Here is a 20,180-nt window from a genome sequence, read left to right as displayed (position 1 = left end):
ACAAACTAACATGTCACAGGTCGATTGAGAACATGGAGGCCTACTAGACTTTACCCCTCGCCCTGACGCTTCCTGGTGACTCTAGCTTCTCCACTTTGTCACCGAAACAAAGATCCACTAAGTGTAGTTTTAAGCAGCCAACGACGGCCTGGATATCTTAAGTACCTTTACGCAAGATTACAAAAGACGTGTTAATACGATTAGCTCAGTTAACTTCCCACTTGGCGTCTCATTTTACCTTCCTTGCCCAAACTTAAATTTCTGAGCAACTTGAGTCTTACTGTACTCACAAAATTCTCGCCTGTTACACAAGTGGTGCTCGCAATGGCGTACCTTATGTTAGAGAGCTACATCACTTGTGTCGTCATCTGGAGTTCTGCCCTTATGTCTGTGGCACCCCTTCCCGTTGTGCCCCCGCCTAAGGAAGGTAGGTTCGCATGCATTTAATTGGGTAAATGTTATAATCGTGATTATAGTTTAAGGGTATTTTTAATTTGTTGTATTGCCTCTGGAGAAGTTAGGTTTCCCCAGAAACAAAACATGATATTCCAGCTTTTAAACAATCGGTTGCTTTTGATTTCTAGAGATTCAAGTTCTGTTTGATTGATTTATACACTATTAATTTAGCAGCTATCAGTATGGTACAGTTTACTTTGAAATTGTTGTCAGTTTTGGTACTGCTATTGATGACATTGTTGATGTTATCTATGATGATGATGACGCTGGTTCAGAGGTGTAAGGTGTCACTCTCGCTGCAAATTAACGATTACCGGGAGATTTATTCCTTGGAATCGATTTCCCGATGGTTCGGCAGTGGCTTTAAGTCAGGAGGTTTATCAGGTATCTGGTGAAGGCGGTTTTCAGTCGGTTCTGTCAGCTTTTTTTTATCCTTAATTCCAAACGACGTCTTGGAAATAAAATATGCCTTGGCATGGCGTAAAACCCAAAATAGGGACGTTTTGAGTTCAAAATCCTTTATCGCTGACGGTGAAAAGCGTCCTTCTGTAGCATATGATCTGTCATGTGTGTTGGGTATCAAACTATTTTTGGTAACATTTACTGTAGCATGGATGTCTGGGGAAAAAACAGTCTCACAGAAAGATATTTAGAACACAGGAACAATGAAGAAAACTGAGGGGTTGAACGTTTAAAAACTCAGGAAGTTCTTGAAGGAAACATTTGTCATTTGTACCTTCGGAACATGGCAAGACAGATGATCGGTAAAATAATATCAGCAAAAAATGCCTAACGCGGCCTCCGTGTCCGAAGTGGTTATCGTGCAAGCTCCAGCTCTTGTTGACTTCCTCTCCGGCCGGACGTGGGAAGTTCTGCCATCAGCAAGCGGGTGGTCGTATGTTTCCCTCGTTCTGTGCCTGGTTTCTTCCCATCTTAATGCTGGCCGTCGTCGTATAAGTGAAATATTCTTGAGTAGGGCGTAAAACACGAATAAAATAAAGAAGATGCCTAACATTATTTACAGTAACCACATAATACAGTAGGACTATTTTACCCGTTAGCAACAAAAGAGGTCAGCTTTTTATTAAATATAACCACCCTGAATGACGATAAGGAACAAAAATAGAAAGTTAGCGTTAAGTTATCATTTATGTCAGGTCCCGAGTTTTGGCAACAAAAGGCTGCTAAAACCCTAGAGAGCATGCTCGGAACCGCTCCAAACACAAATGTCGCAAAGAACGTGATCTTGTTCCTTGGGGACGGGATGTCAGTGAACACGGTAACAGCCGCCCGGATCCTGAAGGGACAGATGAATGGCAAAACAGGAGAGGAAACCGTCCTAGCTTTTGAAAAGTTTTCAACAACCGGGCTGGCAAAGGTGAGAGTATAATGGTATACCTCGAAGTTTGTTTATAGTCTGGGATATCTGTCCTCTCTGTAACGTGAAAGACTCGTATAAAGCAATCGTGCATCCGAATCCCGTTCAGCATCACCAGCGGATGATTTAGAATGGGAGTACTCAGAATAGGCTTAATCCTATTGTTCCAAGTCCTTTTTGTATGATGTGACCTGTCAGAAATATAATCGATATTATGCAGCTATTTTTTAACTACATGTATGTGCACCATAATATGAACATGTGACAAAAGGAATCACAAAAAAAGTTGTTTAGAGCTGATGAATGATGGAGAAAATTGACTAGTTACACTTTTGAGAAGGTGAACTTCCTGACGGAAAAGGGTGTCAAACCTTCCGGAACACGACGACACAAGCACATGGTCGGTAAATTAACGTCAGCGAAAGATGCCTAATATTTCTGACAAGTCACATTATACAGTGGTGTCCAAATCACGATTCAGGGCATCAAACGTTAAAAAAATATCCAAAAGTCAAACTCCCAAAGATCTTTTTCAGTAATAAAATTATAGCATACACAAAACATACACAAAATAAAATAAATAATTTTAACAAAAGATATTTGCCTAAAAGTACTGGGCAGTTTCCAATGTTGTCGAAAAGATATTTTCTTTTTTACATTCACCAACAAATGGGTTTGATCTCTAAAATCTCCTGTTATGGTTACTTATGAACAGACGTACAACGTTGATCACATGACCCCAGATTCTGCAGGCACAGCCACAGCTCTCCTGACTGGGGTGAAGACCAATTCGGGGGTAGTTGGGGTGGATAGCTCCGCTAAGAAGGGCAAATGTGAAACGTTGGACGGATCACAACTTGAGTCCATATTTGACTGGTCTGCAAAGGAAGGTGAGTACTAGCCAGTCGAAAAAAGGTCATCAGTGTGTGCTCAGAACGGTATATAACAGCTGTCAGCCATAATGGAGTGAGTGAGTGAGTGCTTGGGGTTTAACGTCGTACTCAACAATTTTTCAGTCATATGACGACGAAGGAATCATTAGGGTGCATGTACGTGTAATGTGCCTCCTTGTTGCAGGACGGATTTCCACCGCTCTTTTATTTAGTGCTGCTTCACTGAGACGACTTGCCGAAGGCAAGTAAGCCGCCCCGCCCGAGCCTTTATGCTGATACGGGTCAACCAGTCGTTGCACTATCCCCTTCACGCTGAACGCCAAGCGAGGAAGTTACAACTTCCGCTTTTAAAGTCTTAGGTGTGACTCGATCAAGGATTGATCCTGGATCTACCGGTCCCGAAGCGGACGCTCTACCAACTGTGCTAACCGGGCCAGTCAGCCATAATGGACGTTCCGGGTCAATATTGACATGATCATTTTCCTGAATAACGTTCAAAACAAACCATGCAAAGAACTAATGGAATAAAAGAAATAAAGCAATCAGTATCGATTCAAGCTAAGAGATGTAATTAAAAACAATTTAAACTTCAACCAAAGAAAGTGTATAAAGTAATTAGGACGGATTTAATGCAAAAGAGACAGTCAATAGTTTTTAAGGAAAACGCAAGGAAAGTTCCAGACGAATAAATTTAATTTGTATAAAGAGTGTAACGTGATAGTTAAAAGTTCATCAATATTTTTATGTCAAATTCACTTTGAATGCAGCTGTACATGTGCGAAATATGGGGATTTTTTTCAACGCGATGTGTATATATTCCCTTTATCAGAAAGTCGAATAAGAGACAATTCTGAAGCAGAGCGCTAAAGATTAAGACAAATCTGTCGACATTTTACCCTGAAAAGAATTGTACACATTGTAAAATTTAAGATCCTTAGAGTGAAGACCTTTGATCGAATAAAACCATGACGCAGCAGTTTTTTGCAGTAATAATTTGGGACGTTGACTAAAAACGTTGCACGGCACGCAGCGTCTATAACAAGGCGAGATGTATACACCCCATGTGTCGACCCCTTTCGCAGCATACAGACACCAGTGTCTGATACTTGAAAGCACTAAGGTTATCATTTTTTGTGAAGCATGAATCTACTGATGATTGAATCCGAGGCTCTCGCTCGTGATGCCGACGTCTTTATTTAACCACTTATGGTTCAGTACTATTTCCAGTGGACGATACGTCGTATCAGTCGCCATACCCTCCCTTCCTCTCCCTATCTTAAACACTGTCTATTTGCGTTTTCCGACTTTCCAGTTACGTGTAAGCATTTGCCAAGAATCACCGTGTCATCGCTGCTTATTATTTTTCTTTAATAAAATCATTTTTTCAAAAATATCATAATATACGATGACCATAACAGCTGACCACACAAATGTATATGTCATAAAATTTGTTTCAAAGCGTACATTTATATGCCTGCATCGACGTTGGATCATTTTCGGCGCATATAATTTTGAAACAAAAGAAGGATATAAAAAGTGCCCCATATGTGTACACGCCAGATTGCCTGGGTTTGATTACCATACGGACAGAGTTTTGTCGTCTGTAGTTCATCGTACCGCCCCACTTATAAACCTGCCATGCACCAGTCGTGGATATTTCACCAAGCAACACAGCCATCCACAAGTTTCTAGGCAGACCTTACGTATCAGAGTGCACGGAAACATGACGATTGTCTCCATGGCTAATCCCCCCCCCCCCTCCTCCAACCCTGGCCCCTGCATGTTCACGTGTGTTGCAACATTTGTGTGTTTTTCTTTACTGCTGAAGAGGTATATTACCAGGTTTTGGTAATAAACTGATATATGTGACCAGGCATTGATTTTTCTGATATAATTATGAATCAAGCGATCGACAAATAAAACAGGCAATTATTTAACGAGAGAATCAATTAGAAAATCAATAAGCCCAATCAATCAGGATCTATTAACCAAGCCGTGAATCAATCAATACATCAATAACTGAACCAAAAAATGGATCAAAGCATGTAACAAACAATGAATTAATGAATGAATCTGTTTATGAATGGATGAATTAACCAGTTCACGTTCAATCAGTGAATTAAAATCATCAATTTAGTGAACGAATAAATCTATCAATGAGTCACTCGATCAATCAGTTAATCATTAAATTCACAGGTAAGTCTACAGGTGTGGTGACGACGACTCGGCTGACCCACGCCACTCCTTCAGCAGCCTACGCCCACACGGTGAATAGGTACTGGGAAGGCGACACGGACGTGCCAGCTGAAGCCTCCGGGAAGTGCACTGACATCGCTTACCAGCTCGCCATGAACAGCTCTCATATCACGGTATTGCTACGCCGCGGTTCTTAAGGCGTATAAAGCACACTTAGGGCCGCGCAGCTGTTAAAAATTCACACAGATCTAGACCCATACTGGTTCGACAGGGGAATTCATTTGACTTACTTTTTTTCAGGGAAAAAACAAAGTGGATTTTAACTCAAAAAAATATACTTACACAGAAAAATTCAGGATCTCTCCTCACCAATATTCTGTGCATTTCTGTACGTCGGAACGTTCGTCAGTATCTTGCCAAAGGTCTGTGGTTTACACGGACACTCTGCTCTTGACACGGTATGTCATATCAAAATGAGGCAAGAGTTTTTACAACAAAGAGTTTATTAAGGTAGGGGGAGGGGGAGGTGGATGAGGAGGGAGAGGAGAGGCCTATATTTGGGACCTGCATGCTGACTTTCTCTCCAGTCATACGTGAGGAGGTCTGGCAGCAACATGCGGATGTTCGTGGGTTTCCCGCGGGGTCTGTCCGGTTTTCTCCCACAATAACGCTGGCCACGGTCGTATAAGTGAAATATTCTAGTGTACGAGGTAAAACTCCGATCAACTTAATAAATAAATAAATAAATATATTTGGCATATACGAGTCGTAAATCGCCAATCATTGTGTTGTTTCTGTGAAGTATATTTTGTATTTGCTTCCATTTAATTATTTTGAACAAGTGGAGTAATATTGTCATTTTGTTGTCATCAGGTTCTCATGGGTGGAGGGAGGTACTACTTTCTGCCTTACAACGCCTCGGACCCACAAACTGGCAAAAACTCGGCAGTGCACGGACGAAGAGACGGCTTAGATTTAACTAAGGTAGTACAAAGTTAATCACTCTGCACATTGTTTCCCTAATTTGTATTTTTGATTGACCAAATTTGTATTTGTGGCCATGTGAACAGATACATATATACCTGAAGGGAATGTAAGGATGTATAGTTGAATGTAAGGAAAAATATAATTTGCTTTTTGTTGAAAACCAGGTGTTCATAGGCCAGAAATGAACTCAAGCTCAGTTTTTGAAATAATAAATCTGAAAAAACCTAAACAAACAAAGACGTGTGTCATATTTTTGACCAACTACAATGTCTGAATTTACAATTGCCTGGACGATAGATGCAGACGGCTGTTTCCTGTTTTGAGTCTTTGGGATCAAACCACTTGACGTGCATTGGCCCACTTGCACGAAGCCCCCTTAACGTTAAGAGCACGTAACTACCATGGCAATCAGCACTGTAGGTATTACGTTGCCATGGTAGTTACGTATTCTTAACTTTAAGAGGGCTTCGTGCAAGTGGGCTCTACAGTGTTAGAGAGCTCAGTCTAACGGTGATATCAGGTTGGCACAATGGGCTGTGCCCACAACTTCCCAAGACATATACGAGCTTAATTTGATTCCTTGCTTGTTATGATCTCACTATTTTCTAACGCACAAATATTTTCGATGCAGGCAAAGTCGTGACTATATTTTCTTCTCCTTTAACATGAAAGACAGCACTAGACCAAATGTATATGTTTATCGAAGGAGAGTCGCATTTAAAGTAAAAAAAAAAATACTTTTTATTTTTGAGAGGTAGGATATAAAAGATATCGCAGTTCAAAGTAAACAAAAACGCCCTCGTATTGAAAATCAATTCTCAGTTTCAACCAGTCATGAGCGAAGTATTTCTTCCGAGAATCAAATCATCTGTTCCGCTTGTGACGTTACCCGCTCCTAGTTTTCCATTTTGCCATGTAGAAGTATTGTTAAATCGGCTCTTTTCCCTCTGATTTCGAGGACAATTCTGATGTACTTTGAAGCTATTTTCAAGGAGGCTCAGTTGGTTTAGCGCGCTAGCGCAGCGTAATGACCCAGGGAGTCTCTCACCAATGCGGTCGCTGTGAGTTCAAGTCCAGCTCATGCTGGCTTCCTCTCCGGCCGTACGTGGGGAAGGTCTGCCAGCAACCTGCGGATGGTCGTGGGATTCCCCGGGCTGTGTCCAGTTTCCACCCACCATAGTGCTGGACGTCGTCATATAAGTGAAATATTCTTGAGTACGGCGTAAAACACCAATCAAATAAATAAATATTTTCAAGGAGAAATTGGGTAATAGAATTCATCAGGCGTTATTCCCCAAGGTCTCAACCAGGAGGCCACAATGCGTGATGTTAGGTTGTAATAATAAGGCGACCGTACTTAGCACGGTAACATGAGTGCCTCGCCGGGTAATACCGAAGAGCTTAGGGTGCCCTATGACGCGACATTGTGTTTCTGGTTTCTCTAAAATGGTGTATTTTAGGGCCTCGTAAGAATTCCAGATTAAAAGATGATTTTTAGAGTAACCAAGCCCGTAATAAAAAAAAATGCCTTTGCTCCTTTAGATCTGTCTGGACCTCTTCTGAAATAACTTTGGTTATAGTATTTTGTTGTCTTTCCCTTTAAGTATATATAATATGTTTTCTTGTTTGAGATATGGCAAGAGAAACAGAAAAACCTCGGCCGTGAATGTGATTACGTGTGGAACCGAACACAAATGATGGATTCTAACACCGACTGCCTACTGGGTAAGACGCTGTGTTTAAGACACAGTGTTATCACGACTTTCTACGGATTAAGATAAACAGCATCAAGTTTGGTTCGAAATATCGCTAGTGACTCTCATTCTGCTTTCAATTCCTTATCAATTGAATGATATTGCCCATGTCTGATATTACCCCCCAAAATTAACAGTTTTATTTCAGATATAAATGTCAGTCGTTGAAAAAAATATAGGTGGAACTGTGCTTATATCGTTTGTATGAGACAGTGCTTTTCACCTGCCTCCCACTGTTAAGAAAAGTAAGTCTTAGTTCATATGCTTGACCCCCAGGGCTGTTTAACCCGAGTCCATATGTCTTTCGAGTTGGACCGAAACAAAACCGATGAGCCGTCATTGGCAGAAATGACAGAGAAGGCCATCCGCGTACTTTCAAAAAACACCAAAGGTTACTTCCTGTTTATAGAAGGTGGGTATAGGCGTAATTTACGATTGCTTAGATGTGTTTTGTTCCTTTCTATGACCAATTATTGTCAAAAATTATATCGATAAAGCGAAAGTTGAACAAAAAGCTGCAGTGTCAAAAATTTGGATTGTGCAGTTTGATGCTGATAGTTTTGTTTCAAAACTGGTCTTTTCCTGCATATTTTAGATTTTTAAGTCAAGTTTAGAGTTGTTTAATGCATAGGATGTCAGTTCAAGGGAGGGACAACCAATATGGAAGAATTAAAGGCACCAATTTACCAATTGATTTTTTCCCTTGAATCACCAGGGGGCCGAATTGACCATGCTCATCATGACAGCATGGCTAAGAGGGCATTAACCGAAACGATTGCAATGGAGACGGCTGTGGAGAAGGCTGTAAACTCACCAATCAGGAGGACACACTCATCATCGTGACAGCTGACCACGCCCATAGCATGGTGCTATCAGGTTACCCCTCCAGAGGAAGTGATATTCTCGGTAGACACTTGTCTTAATAATTTTCTTTTACAGTATCTTTTCATTTCAGCAACATGCCTTAAGTTAATTTTCTCGCCATGAAGTTTTAGTTTCTTATAATATTGTCAGTTAATCAGCCTGTATATCTTGCCGAATTATTCCATTCTCTCTCTCTCTCTCTCTCTCTCTCTCTCTCTCTCTCTCTCTCTCTCTTCTTCAGCTCTAAAGATTTTCCGTGAAAACGCCAAATAATAAGCTAGACTCGAGTGCGACTCAAAATCTCTTAAGATCTTCAGCTGAAAAGAGAAGTTGCCAATTTTTGCCAAATTGCCCATTGTTTCAGACTGGACGATTATTTTGGACGGCAGTGACAGTTACCACACGATTCCGGACGGCATGCCCATGACGATCCTCCTGTATGGAAACGGCCCAGGGTACGGGAGGACAGAATCTTAGCGGAGTGGACACAGGTGAGTATAGGGGCCTCCGTGGCCGAGCGGCTTAGCAAGCCCTCATGGCGCAATGACTCAGTAACCTCCTACCAATATGGTCGCCGTGAGTTCAGATCCATCTTATGCTGGCTTCTTTTCCGGCCGGATGGTCGTGGCTTTCCCCCCCACCCCCCACCGGGCTCTGCTTGGTATCCTCCCACCAAAGTGCTGGCCGCCGACGTATAAGTCAAATATTCTCGAGTACGGCGTAATACACCAATCAAATAAATAAACAAATAAACAAATAAATAACATGTGAGTATGAGCAACAGTGGTGGATTCACCCTGCTAATTTCTTGGCGTGCACTCCTTTGCTTTCAGATGAGGGATCGTACTTTTCCTGTAGCTTCAGGCATGACGTCACCATAGTGTGCTTAACATTTGCCTTTCACACCTGACATCTAAGAAGGGAACAGGGGACAATTCCACACAGCCATTTGTGACTTAAGTCAAATTTGAAATACGATCTTAAAGCTCATTTTTCGACTTTACAAAGTAACAATTTGTCCACCTGATCAATGCTATCTTAAGACAAAGATGTCCAAATTTCACTTTCAAAACCTAACCATCTTGAAGAGGTTTTAAATTTGACGTAAGTCAGAAATGTTTTTTCTTGTGGAATCTCCATCTCCAGGAACAATTGTCAACAGAAAAATTGTCAACAGGCAGCTCAAACTCGAGTTGTTTTAGGCGGGCAAGGTTTTATGTTAGTGACGCCATACCGGAAGTTAAGGGAAAAGGACGTATTTCGCTTGCAGATCCAATATCTTGTCTACATTGTGCTGAAAATCGCGCATGGAAATTAAATATCACTGTAACATTAACCAATTGGGATGTAATTTTAAGATGTAAGGATTTTATGCGAGCCAGTAAACACTAGAAGTATGATGTAAGCTAGTTCAGGGGAAAAAAACCCCAGTAAATTGTGTCTGAGACCTCTATCAGTTTTCCGCCAGAGACAATGTTTAGTGCTGTACCTCAATCTCAACCATTCCTTTGTCGGTAAGTATTGCTGGCCACTTTGTCGAGACTGTAAAAAAGTAGGCATACAATTTTTTATTTAGATAGACCGCTGAAATCTTGACCTTTCTATATGTATCCCAGCAGTTGTGGTGGGTACTTAGTAACGTCAAAAGAACGTCACTCGCAGCTCCAACGCTAACCGACAACTTATACCCTTACATCTTACCAAGAATTTCAAATTTTCACCATGGAAACTCCCCCCTCCCAATGTAGACAGGTGGACTGAGTGAGTGCTTGAGTGTTTGAGGTTTAACGTAGGACTTAAGAATTTTTCACTCATATGACCACGACGAAGTTGCAGGACGGATTTCCACCGCTCTTTAATCTAGTGCTGATTCACTAAGACGAAGGCAAGTAAGCCAGCCCGCCCTAGCCGTTATACTGATACGGGTCAACCAGGCGTTGCACTATCCCCTTAATGCTGAACGCCAAGCGAGAAAGTTACAACTCCCTCTCTTAAGGTTTTGGGTATGACCCGACCCAGGATTGATCGCGGATCTACCGCTTACTGAATCAGACGCTCTACCAACTGTGCTATCCTTTACCCCAGACCTGTTGCATAGCAGCAAACTAGGACTCCCTGGCCTAAAATACACAGAATCACAGACCGTGCGGCCTGTGCAATAACAAGGCTCGGATTCATTTATAGCTTTGGACCGCTGTGTTAAAAGGCCTTACGGAAGTTTCCCTTTCTCCCTTCTCTCGTCTATTTTTCTGTTTTATCAGCCCTGCTCATCTCCCGCCTTTGTTTCAGGTGATAAGGATTACAGGCAACAGAGCGCTGTTAACCTCACCTTGGAAACTCATGGCGGAGACGACGTCACCGTGTTTGCAAACGGACCAATGGCGCACCTGCTGTCTGGCGTGCACGAGCAAAACTACGTCGGGACTGTCATGGCGTACGCTTCGTGTGTAGGAGCCAATAAAAACCATTGTAACAAGATTCCAAATCTGGTAACCACGCCCAGAACATGTTCGAATGGAAACAGGCTTAAAGCAGAGCGGATGGGTCTTCTGGCGGCACTTTTCTTTGTCTTCTTATTCAACCAATCGTCACTGAGATAACAACCGATGACGGAAATTATTAAAATAGCACCTATTATCAGGATAGAAAATGCCAGTTATGTGGTGCCTTTTTAATACGTGTGTTAAGCTGTATTCAGAATGTTTAAAATTATATTAAACCAAGGATTGGAGATTCGTGAATAGAGGGAATCTCGCCTTCGGGTCTGTGTGACAAATTTAAGCTGATATGAACAGAAACTGTCATCATATTTTAGGGGTATATATGCGGATAAATATCTTCTGACGAAACGTTTCATGAAGTCTATTCCTACATTTCGTCGTCAAACGACAATCATTTCCCATAGTTTTACATATAAATCACGTGTCATTTTCAGAAAGTTTGTATTCTCAACGTTGTGTATCAGTATAATCATCCTTGTCGAATGTGTTGATTAAAATTTGGTCTGGACTCCCATGTCCTATACTCAATAAAACTGAGAACTCTGCCTCACGGAAGATTCACTGCATTATTGCATTTTCCCCTTAATTCTACTTAAGCCATGGTGCTGGGCAGTGTGTAATTTGCTACTAAATAAGCATTCACATGAACAGTTAGGTTGAGACCCAAACTAACGTAAATTGACAAGAGGCCGTATTTCACAGATTACGTGTGGCCACTTACTCCTGACAAAAGAGTGTGTGTATGTATGTATGTTTGGGGTTTAACGTCGTACATAACAATTGTTCATATGACGACGAGGAGTCGTTAGGTGTATGTACATATATTGTGCCTTCTTGCGGCAGGAAGAGTTCCTGGCGTCAAAGTGTTGCAGCTAATGAAGTATCTGCCTAAGACACCAGACATGACACCCCACCCAGTCACATTATACGGACACCGGACCAACTAGTCATGTTTCCTTGCTTTAACTCCTCTTTTGGTTGAAATTACAAGCAGAAGTCGCAATAAGTTACATATTATTAAAGAGTGGAAACATTTACTGACAGGCAGCTGAACTGCTTTCCTATCCGAATAGTCCACGATCCAGGTGCCGCACGGGTCCTGGAAGCTCAGGTCTTTCAGATATCGGTAGAAGCGTTTTCTGGATGACTACAACTATGAGAAGAAGTCGGAATTAACTGCGCACTTGTCGTTTTCGTACTATTATGTTTTTTAATCATCAACATTGACAACTTTTGTCTAGCGTTTTTGTTAGTGCTCTATATCCATTCTCGTCTCTTGGTCCGCTCGCTGACCATGTATACATGTAGTCCTACTGAACGTCCATCAAAGTCAGTGTTGCCAAACGTGAACCTCTGACTTCCCGCATTCCAAGTTATAGTCACGTAAGATTTGCTTTTACACATTACTCGCGTTTTTCTTTTTTCTGTCTTCTTTCAATCGCTTTTATCTTTCTTTCCTTCCTTTCTTTACCCAAATATGGGGGCCGTTCGAACCGAGCGAGTCTCCCCGACCCTGGCGACGCCCTTGCACGCACTGTTACCCTGTTTGCTATTGCGGTTATTGCAAGTCATTGACCGGGACTGGGTCATTTCTAAAGATGAAGTCGGTCAAAACTATACATAAAGAAAGAAAGACTGCTCCAACAGTCTGACGGCAGGTATCATTTCCATGCTTTGTGCCATAAACGACTCCATATAGAGATCAAAGGCTCGACACGAAGCATCAACAGCATCACTGGACACAAGAAAATGAGTCAGTGGCGGATGAAGGCTAAGTTACGGCGAGTGTGCCGACTTCGGAAGGTCTCCACTACAATCATTGTTATAATACAGGATTCACGGCGTCACAGAAATGTTAAGCATTTGTAACCAATGTGTGGGACATCCGGTTGACCTATTTGCAACAATACTGCTTATGATTGGTCAATTGCGTGTTCTTGATTGACAGTTCGGAAAGGTCTATAGAAGGCTTCTATTTCAATAATTCTAAGAGAACTCCAAAAGACGCGGGAGTCAACAGGTGGAATGCCACCTTTTGGACAGGATTGGCACTTTTGCTGGTAATAAAGGCCTAATAATACTGGACCTTTGTACAGATAGAAGGAAATATTTTGGATCTCTCAAATGTGTATACACTCAAAAAATTAATCTGTTAACTTTAACAGAAAGTTTGTCTTTTTAGTGATAGTAGAATGTATTCTGTTATTATAATAATCTATGTCATATCAAACATATTATTCTGTTAGTCTAATTCCATATTTATGATGGATTACTAGAATATTTGTGTCATATTTAACAGAATAATATGCTGCATTAGCAGCATGCATTCTGTCATCACTCAAACAACAGACTTTCTGTTGAATTTAACAAATTTTTAGAGTAGATAACGGTATTGTTAATATTATCCAAAATATACGCAACTTCCTACCTCGATGTATCCAAAGATGTGAACAAACCCTTGAACGGGTCCTGGGTAACCGGCTCGTCCATTAATTACAGCATAAAGTTGGGACCTTTTGCCGCGCAGTAGCGATTCAGGTCCAATCTGTGTCATCTGTCAAACAATGATTACGACAACTTTATCCTAGCCATCTAGCCCAGCTACCTTTTGGTTATCAATATCATTAAAGGCATACAGCATAAAGCGTAAAGCCAGAGTAGCGACAGTGTGATAGCTGGCAAATGGTCACACGTAACCGGTGAAATACGGCCTCACATTACCTCAGAGAGGGTTTTATTCTAACTGTTAAGGTAAATGCGTAAATAGAAGCAATTTACACGCCCCCTAGTAGCATGGCATAAGTAGAATTAGGTAAAAAGAATGCGATGATGTTAACTGCAATTTATTACACGCCATTTGTCTAGAATTACTCAAATTGCCGTGATTTCATCACATTTAAATACAATCACACAAAGACCAGGCCTTGTATGGTTACGACGGCGCTATCCAGCTGGGTTTTGGTTATCAGGGAACTGTTTGAAGCAGCGTGGCGAAAGTCTTAAGGAAAAGACAACAACTGATACAACCTGGGTTATTTAGGAAGAGGGGTGAAAACAGATCTAAACGATCACAGATATTCCTTTCTGACGTGTTTGGTAACTGTGTAAATCAAGTTCTAATACGGAACTCTTATGATGTCATGTGCTGCCCTATGTAACTCATACTCGACGTAGGTATCGTTGAAAGGCGAAACTGGGTTCCAGTGACGTATACAAACGCTTCCTCGGGCTATAGACATAACTCTTGCCTGATTGGATAAAACTGATAACATACCAGCGCATTTGATTGTTTCAATGTGCTTGATTTTGCTTACTTTGAACTGCGATATTTCGGTTGTGCAAGATCACAAAAAAAAGTTATGCTTTTTATACTTCCCGTGGAATACTTTGTCGATGCTTTGCTCGTAGACAGTTTCGACCAACTAACTTGTTGTCCGTGGTATTGATAGCCTGTGGCGAGCTGACCTACTTGAATTGAGTTCCCTTGCGAAGCGCCACAATAACAGTAGGTACTTGTAAACATGTATTGATGTACTATTTACATATACCTGGGTTGTTTCTGTCAGAGCAAAACCCGCTGACAACGTGATAAAAGCCTATCAGCGTTTATTGTGTGATTGTCGTACGAAGCCATTTGTACTTTAAAAGAAGATGTAGGGAAGGAATTGTTAGACAGAAGGGTCTCAAGCACATCTCCTGCCACGGAAAGGGTATTTTTTACTCTTTTAACGATCTAAAGACTTCTGTTATGCAATGGTTTACCCGCATGTTTCTATCAAGAATATTCAAGTATTTCAAAACAACCCCCACTAGACCTTTGATAGATGTATTATCCCGACTTAGTTGTCATCGCAGCATTAACATGTCACTTGTTCTTGTGGACCCTTATCAACTAAAAACATGGTAGGGGTAATACCTAGAAATCTTTTAATATAAAAGAAAACAGCGAGAGTTAAACCAGAGTTGAACGATGATGGTGTGATCCTAGACAAATGGTGACTCGTAACAGGTGAAACAAATCTTGTCAATATACCTCATTTAGGGTTTTGGTCTTTCTGTTCAACTCTAACAATGTACATTTACAGTATCTTCATGGTTTAACGGGATACGGAATCGGCGTTGATTGGCTGGCGTTGGATGTAGGATTTTCGGCGTAAAACCCTGTAGGGTTTTGGTCACGCTTGAATAAATCTACCAAAAGTTATCTAAAGTTAATCTTAGGTTAGGAGATGCCTGGATTTGCCTGCCTCACACACCAGCCAGTCAGAATCGATTCTGGATCCCTTAAATCAGAACTATGCTGAAAAAATGTAGTGATGTGAAATACAATATGGTAAATGTTCTTGGTCTAGAATTACTCGAATGCTATCTTGTCATCAAATTTCGCACACAGTAATGAGAAAGCAATCCTGTTTATTTTTAACATATTTCGTAGTGAACCCAGTTCGCTCATCGATCTTGATTAGTCTATATCAGTGCCATTCCTTAGTCGGTCAAGCCGTGTAATATCACCAGATATCCTTGATGTTTCTCCCGGCTAAATGCCATAGGCCGTGTATTAGACTTGTATGATTTCCGCTTCCTCGGCGGTCGAATCAGGAACTCCTAGTGCACGCGGAGACTTGATCATTATCAGCAAATTTTATTTATATATACATGTCTAGAGTACATGTTCATTTCACTTTTTCGATAATTAGGCGCTTAACACCAGACGGGTTTTCAGATCGTTTAGAATACCATGCACAGGTACAAAACATCAGTGGTGGAAACTGTCGATTGCTTTCGCTCGCACACATACCTTTGTCTTTGGGAGTTAGTGTTAAACGTTGTTTTGGAAATGGATCTTGCGATTATCGACTTGGAACGCCTTTTACGGACTACGAATGGTATATGAATGTCGGACTTGACGCTTATATTTAGACTAAATACGTAATAAAATAATTTGTACCTCGCCCAGTTTTCCCTAATCATAGTCCTGGCCTCCGTCGTGTAAGTGAAATATTCTTGAATATACCACATAAAACACCAGTAAAATAAATAAATAAATAAATCGTCACAATACCTATAATCTTCCCCAAACATAGGTCAGCTCGTGGAATGAAGAGTCGAGTCAGAGATGTTCTGAGTGCAAGAAATTATCTTCCTTTACGCTGAACGATGATTTGGCCAAATCGGAGCATCCCAGGTTCGCTCAATTCGTTCCCCGAGTTCACTTCGGATACCGAGGAAAGGTGCTTTTAAGAATTTCATTGTAACTCCGCGAAAAAACAATTAGTTTGGAGAACAAAAGACACCATGAGACAAACTGTCAGTATCGGTATATGTTTGGAGACGATTAAGGTATCGCAACGATTGACAGTGGTAGACATTATTTTATTTCGAATTTGCTTTCAAGATTAAGGTCACCGATAGTGTCGCCTAGGTTCTTCAAAGCTGTTGCAGCGTTGCGTTACTTGCAATTACCATAGCGACTATTTCATCACTGTATGTTGTCATGGATATGTCGGTCAGTCTGTCAGTCCGTCAAACTGTCAATCCGTCAGTCTGTCAACCCGACAGTCTGTCAGTTTGTCAATCCGCCAATACGTCAGTCTGTAAGTCTGTCAATCCGACAGTCTGTCAGTTTGTCAATCCGCCAATACGTCAATCTGTAAGTCTGTCAATCCGACAGTCTGCCCGTCAAACCGTCAGTCAGTCAATCCATCAGTTTGTCTGTCAACCCATCAGTCTGTCTATCAATTCGTCAGTCTGTTGGTCAACCCGCATGTTTGTCCCTCAGTCCGTCAATCTATCAATCCGTCAGTCTGTCAGTCTGTCAAACCCCCAGCCTGCGTGTCAGTCCGCCAGTCTGTCAGTCTGCCAGTCCGTCAATCTGTCAATCCGTCAGTCTGCCAGCCAATCCGTCACTCCGTCAGTCTGCCAATCCGTCAGTCCGTCAGTCTGTCAATCTGTCAGTCTGTCAGTATGTCTGTGAAGCCGTCAGTCTGTTCGTCAATCCGTCAGTCTGTCAGTAAGTTTCTCGTCATTTTCTAAAAGAAATATGTGTAAATGAAAGACTAATTAAGACATTTTAAATATGGCTCGAAATTTTCGTTTTTATTTTTGGCACTATTGCTTTTATGCCCGTATATGGATCCTGTGTCAGCGTTTGGTAGTCTCGTACTTGTGAATCACATAAAAAAGAGGTAGTCATTTTATTAGAGGGGGAAATCGGAGAGGCGAGGTAAACCCACGACCTTTAGCAAGTAACCGTTGAAGACTTCCATATACGATTTATTTATTTATTTACTATCTATTTATTTGTTTACTTATTTATTTATTTGGTTGTTGATTAACGCCACACTCAAGAACTTTTCACTTATATATTTGTGGTCAATTTTATGGCTGTAGGAAACCGGATCGAGGATAAACTACTGACTTCTGGAAAGTTACTGGCGCACTTCATATCATATTGAAGGAATATACATGGTTTACAGCGACCTGAAATACACGGTTGTGCATTGATTTGATCACACGGTGTACGACATGGAAATTTTCAGTTAATTTCATTCAGAAGTCTGTTTCACTTCTCGCTCATTTTCTCTGCAGTCATTCAACACTAGTAGCACCCTATTATCAAGCAATACTGTCACGAAGGTAATCTTGTGGCCATCTCTGTAATGTACTTTACTTGCGGTTGAACAGTGGAATTCATTACCGGTACTCGAAATTCAGTCACAGTTGTCTCCCACAGTTGTCTTTCCTGGTTCCGACGTGCGCACAGACGGCGGACCGCAGCCCGGACATCCCGATTCCCGTAGGCCATAATAAGAGGGTAGGCAATGGGACAGAGGACCAACAAGCAAGTCGACAGAACGTAGATCTCAAATGGAACGTGTACCTCTGTTACGATATTTATCTGGTAGAACCGATAGTCGATCGCCATCGCTATGAGAATCGGCAAGTGAGAGGCTACGTAAACGTGGCCGAGGACGAATAAGACGAATATCACGACCTTACGTTTAGTTTCCGGCAGAACGGCGCCTTGGACCTGACTGTACTGCGCGGCCACCAGACGGCGCTGTTTGTGCGCGATTCGGAACACCCGGAAGTTGACGTAGGCTAGCACGAGCATCCCAGGAATGTATGTTGAGAGCGTCACAAACCCCATGTACTTTCCCGGGGTGACCCTCAGCAAGTTGCAAGCCGGGAGAACATGATTCATTGCCGCTCTCTCCCGAATGTTGTTCACCCCTGCTATAGGGAGAATGCCGAGTAGCAAGGCGTACAACCACACGGCGACAATGACCGTGATGATTTTCCGGGAGGAGACGAGCGTTGGATAGCGGAGCGGATAGATCAAGGCGATGTAACGTTCGACGCTGGCGGCGACCAGGCTGAGCAAGGCGGCGCAGGGCAACACGAACGTCGGCGAGTTGACGGCGACGCAAGCGAGTTCGTGGCCGTGCAATACCTCAAACTCACCAAGTAAGTGACCGGGCAAGGTTAGCAAAGCGGTAAGAATGTCAGCTATGGACAGCGAGAACAAGAAGTAGTTCGTGGGTGTCCGGAGAGATCGGTTACGTATGATAGCCAACATAACTGCGCTGTTCAATAACAAAGTTGCCAAACACACCAGGATGAAAAACACAAGCTTGACGATATTCGTGTAGTTCCAGGTGTTCCAAATGTCCGTGACGTTGCCAGTGATATTGTGAACCCCCATAATACAGTGGCTTGACAGTTTTAACACAACCCTCAACATGGCCGGTACACGGCCATATTAATCCTTAACACGGCCTGCACGCGATCCTATTGACAATTCCCATCATGCTTTTCAATGGCTGTAACAGTTTTAACAAGACTCACAGCACGCTCATATTGTCATATACTGGGAACCTGAAGAATGTTTTACTCTGGTGGGACAGTTTTAACAAGACAATTAACAGGGTCATATTGGCAATTCCCATCATGCTGTATACTGGCTGTAACAGTTTAAAGACGACCCTCAGCACGGCCGTGCACTGTTATATTTGGAACTTTCAGTATTTTCTACACTTGCTGAACACTTTAAACAAGAAGGTAAACTCGGTCGGCGTTCCTTTATATTAGGGACTCGCAATAGGCTGTAAACTGGCTGAACAGTTTTAACAAGAAGGTAAACCCGGTCGGCGTTCCTGGATATTTGGAACTCGCAATTTGCTCTAAATGGGCTGAACAGTTTTAACAAGAAGGTAAACTCGGTCGGCGTTCCTGGATATTGGGAACTCGCAATTTGCTCTAAACTGGCTGAAAAGTTTTACCAAGAAGGTAAACTCGGTCGGCGTTCCTGGATATTGGGAACTCGCAATTTGCTCTAAACTGGCTGAACAGTTTTAACAAGAAGGTAAACCCGGTCGACGTTCCTGGATATTGGGAACTCGCAATTTGCTCTAAATTGGCTGAACAGTTTTAACAAGAAGGTAAACTCGGTCGGCGTTCCTGGATATTGGGAACTCGCAATTTGCTCTAAACTGGCTGAACAGTTTTAACAAGAAGGTAAACCAGGTCGGCGTTCCTGGATATTAGGAACTCGCAACATGCTCTAAACTGGCTGAACAGTTTTAACAAGGCCCTCAACACAACCTGCACAAGGTCATATTGAGAACTCGCATAATGATGTAAACTGGTTGAACAGTTTTAACAAGGCCCTCGTCACGGTCTGCATGCGATCACATTAGAAACGGCACACATGCTGTACACTTGCTGGACAGTTTTAACAAGACCCTCAACACAGTGCCATAATTTACCAGTGTCCATGCCCACATTTTGACTGCCCAGTAATGGTGAAATACTTGCTTATGTTGTCTTGTCGCGTTCGTAAATAAATCGTTAATTCCACTGAAATTAAGAATCTTGTCCAAATTTGCAACTTGTGGTTATATCTCGTGGTATTTTCTCGACACATACGTCTAAAGGCGTCACACATATCTGTGGGCGTTACACACATCTGTTGGTGTTACACTCTTTTAAAGGCGTCAGACACGTCAAAAGCGTTGCACAAGTATGAAGGCATCGTTAATCCACTCAACAATGGTCGTACCATATTATCCAGCATATAGTAAATACCGTACATCAGATTGTAATGGTGGAAATTGTTTATAAAGAGAATGGTTTTAATACAGTTCACGCA

General features: G+C 41.9%; 1 protein-coding gene and 1 pseudogene across 1 annotated transcript; one reads left to right on the top strand and one right to left on the bottom strand.

Annotated features, from left to right (window-relative positions):
* The first annotated feature begins 33 nt into the window (after positions 1–33).
* Positions 34–11,579, top strand: LOC135463340 (alkaline phosphatase, tissue-nonspecific isozyme-like; annotated as a pseudogene).
* A 6,078-nt stretch (positions 11,580–17,657) lies between these two features.
* Positions 17,658–18,734, bottom strand: LOC135463339 (adenosine receptor A1-like). The gene has a single exon (XM_064740600.1). The coding sequence runs from the start codon at positions 18,732–18,734 to the stop codon at positions 17,658–17,660; it is 1,077 nt and encodes a 358-aa protein (XP_064596670.1).
* Between the last annotated feature and the right edge of the window lie 1,446 nt (positions 18,735–20,180).

This window comes from Liolophura sinensis, chromosome 3 (genome assembly GCF_032854445.1).
Source record: "Liolophura sinensis isolate JHLJ2023 chromosome 3, CUHK_Ljap_v2, whole genome shotgun sequence".
Classification (NCBI taxonomy): domain Eukaryota; kingdom Metazoa; phylum Mollusca; class Polyplacophora; order Chitonida; family Chitonidae; genus Liolophura; species Liolophura sinensis.
This window is presented reverse-complemented; position numbering and strand designations above follow the sequence as displayed.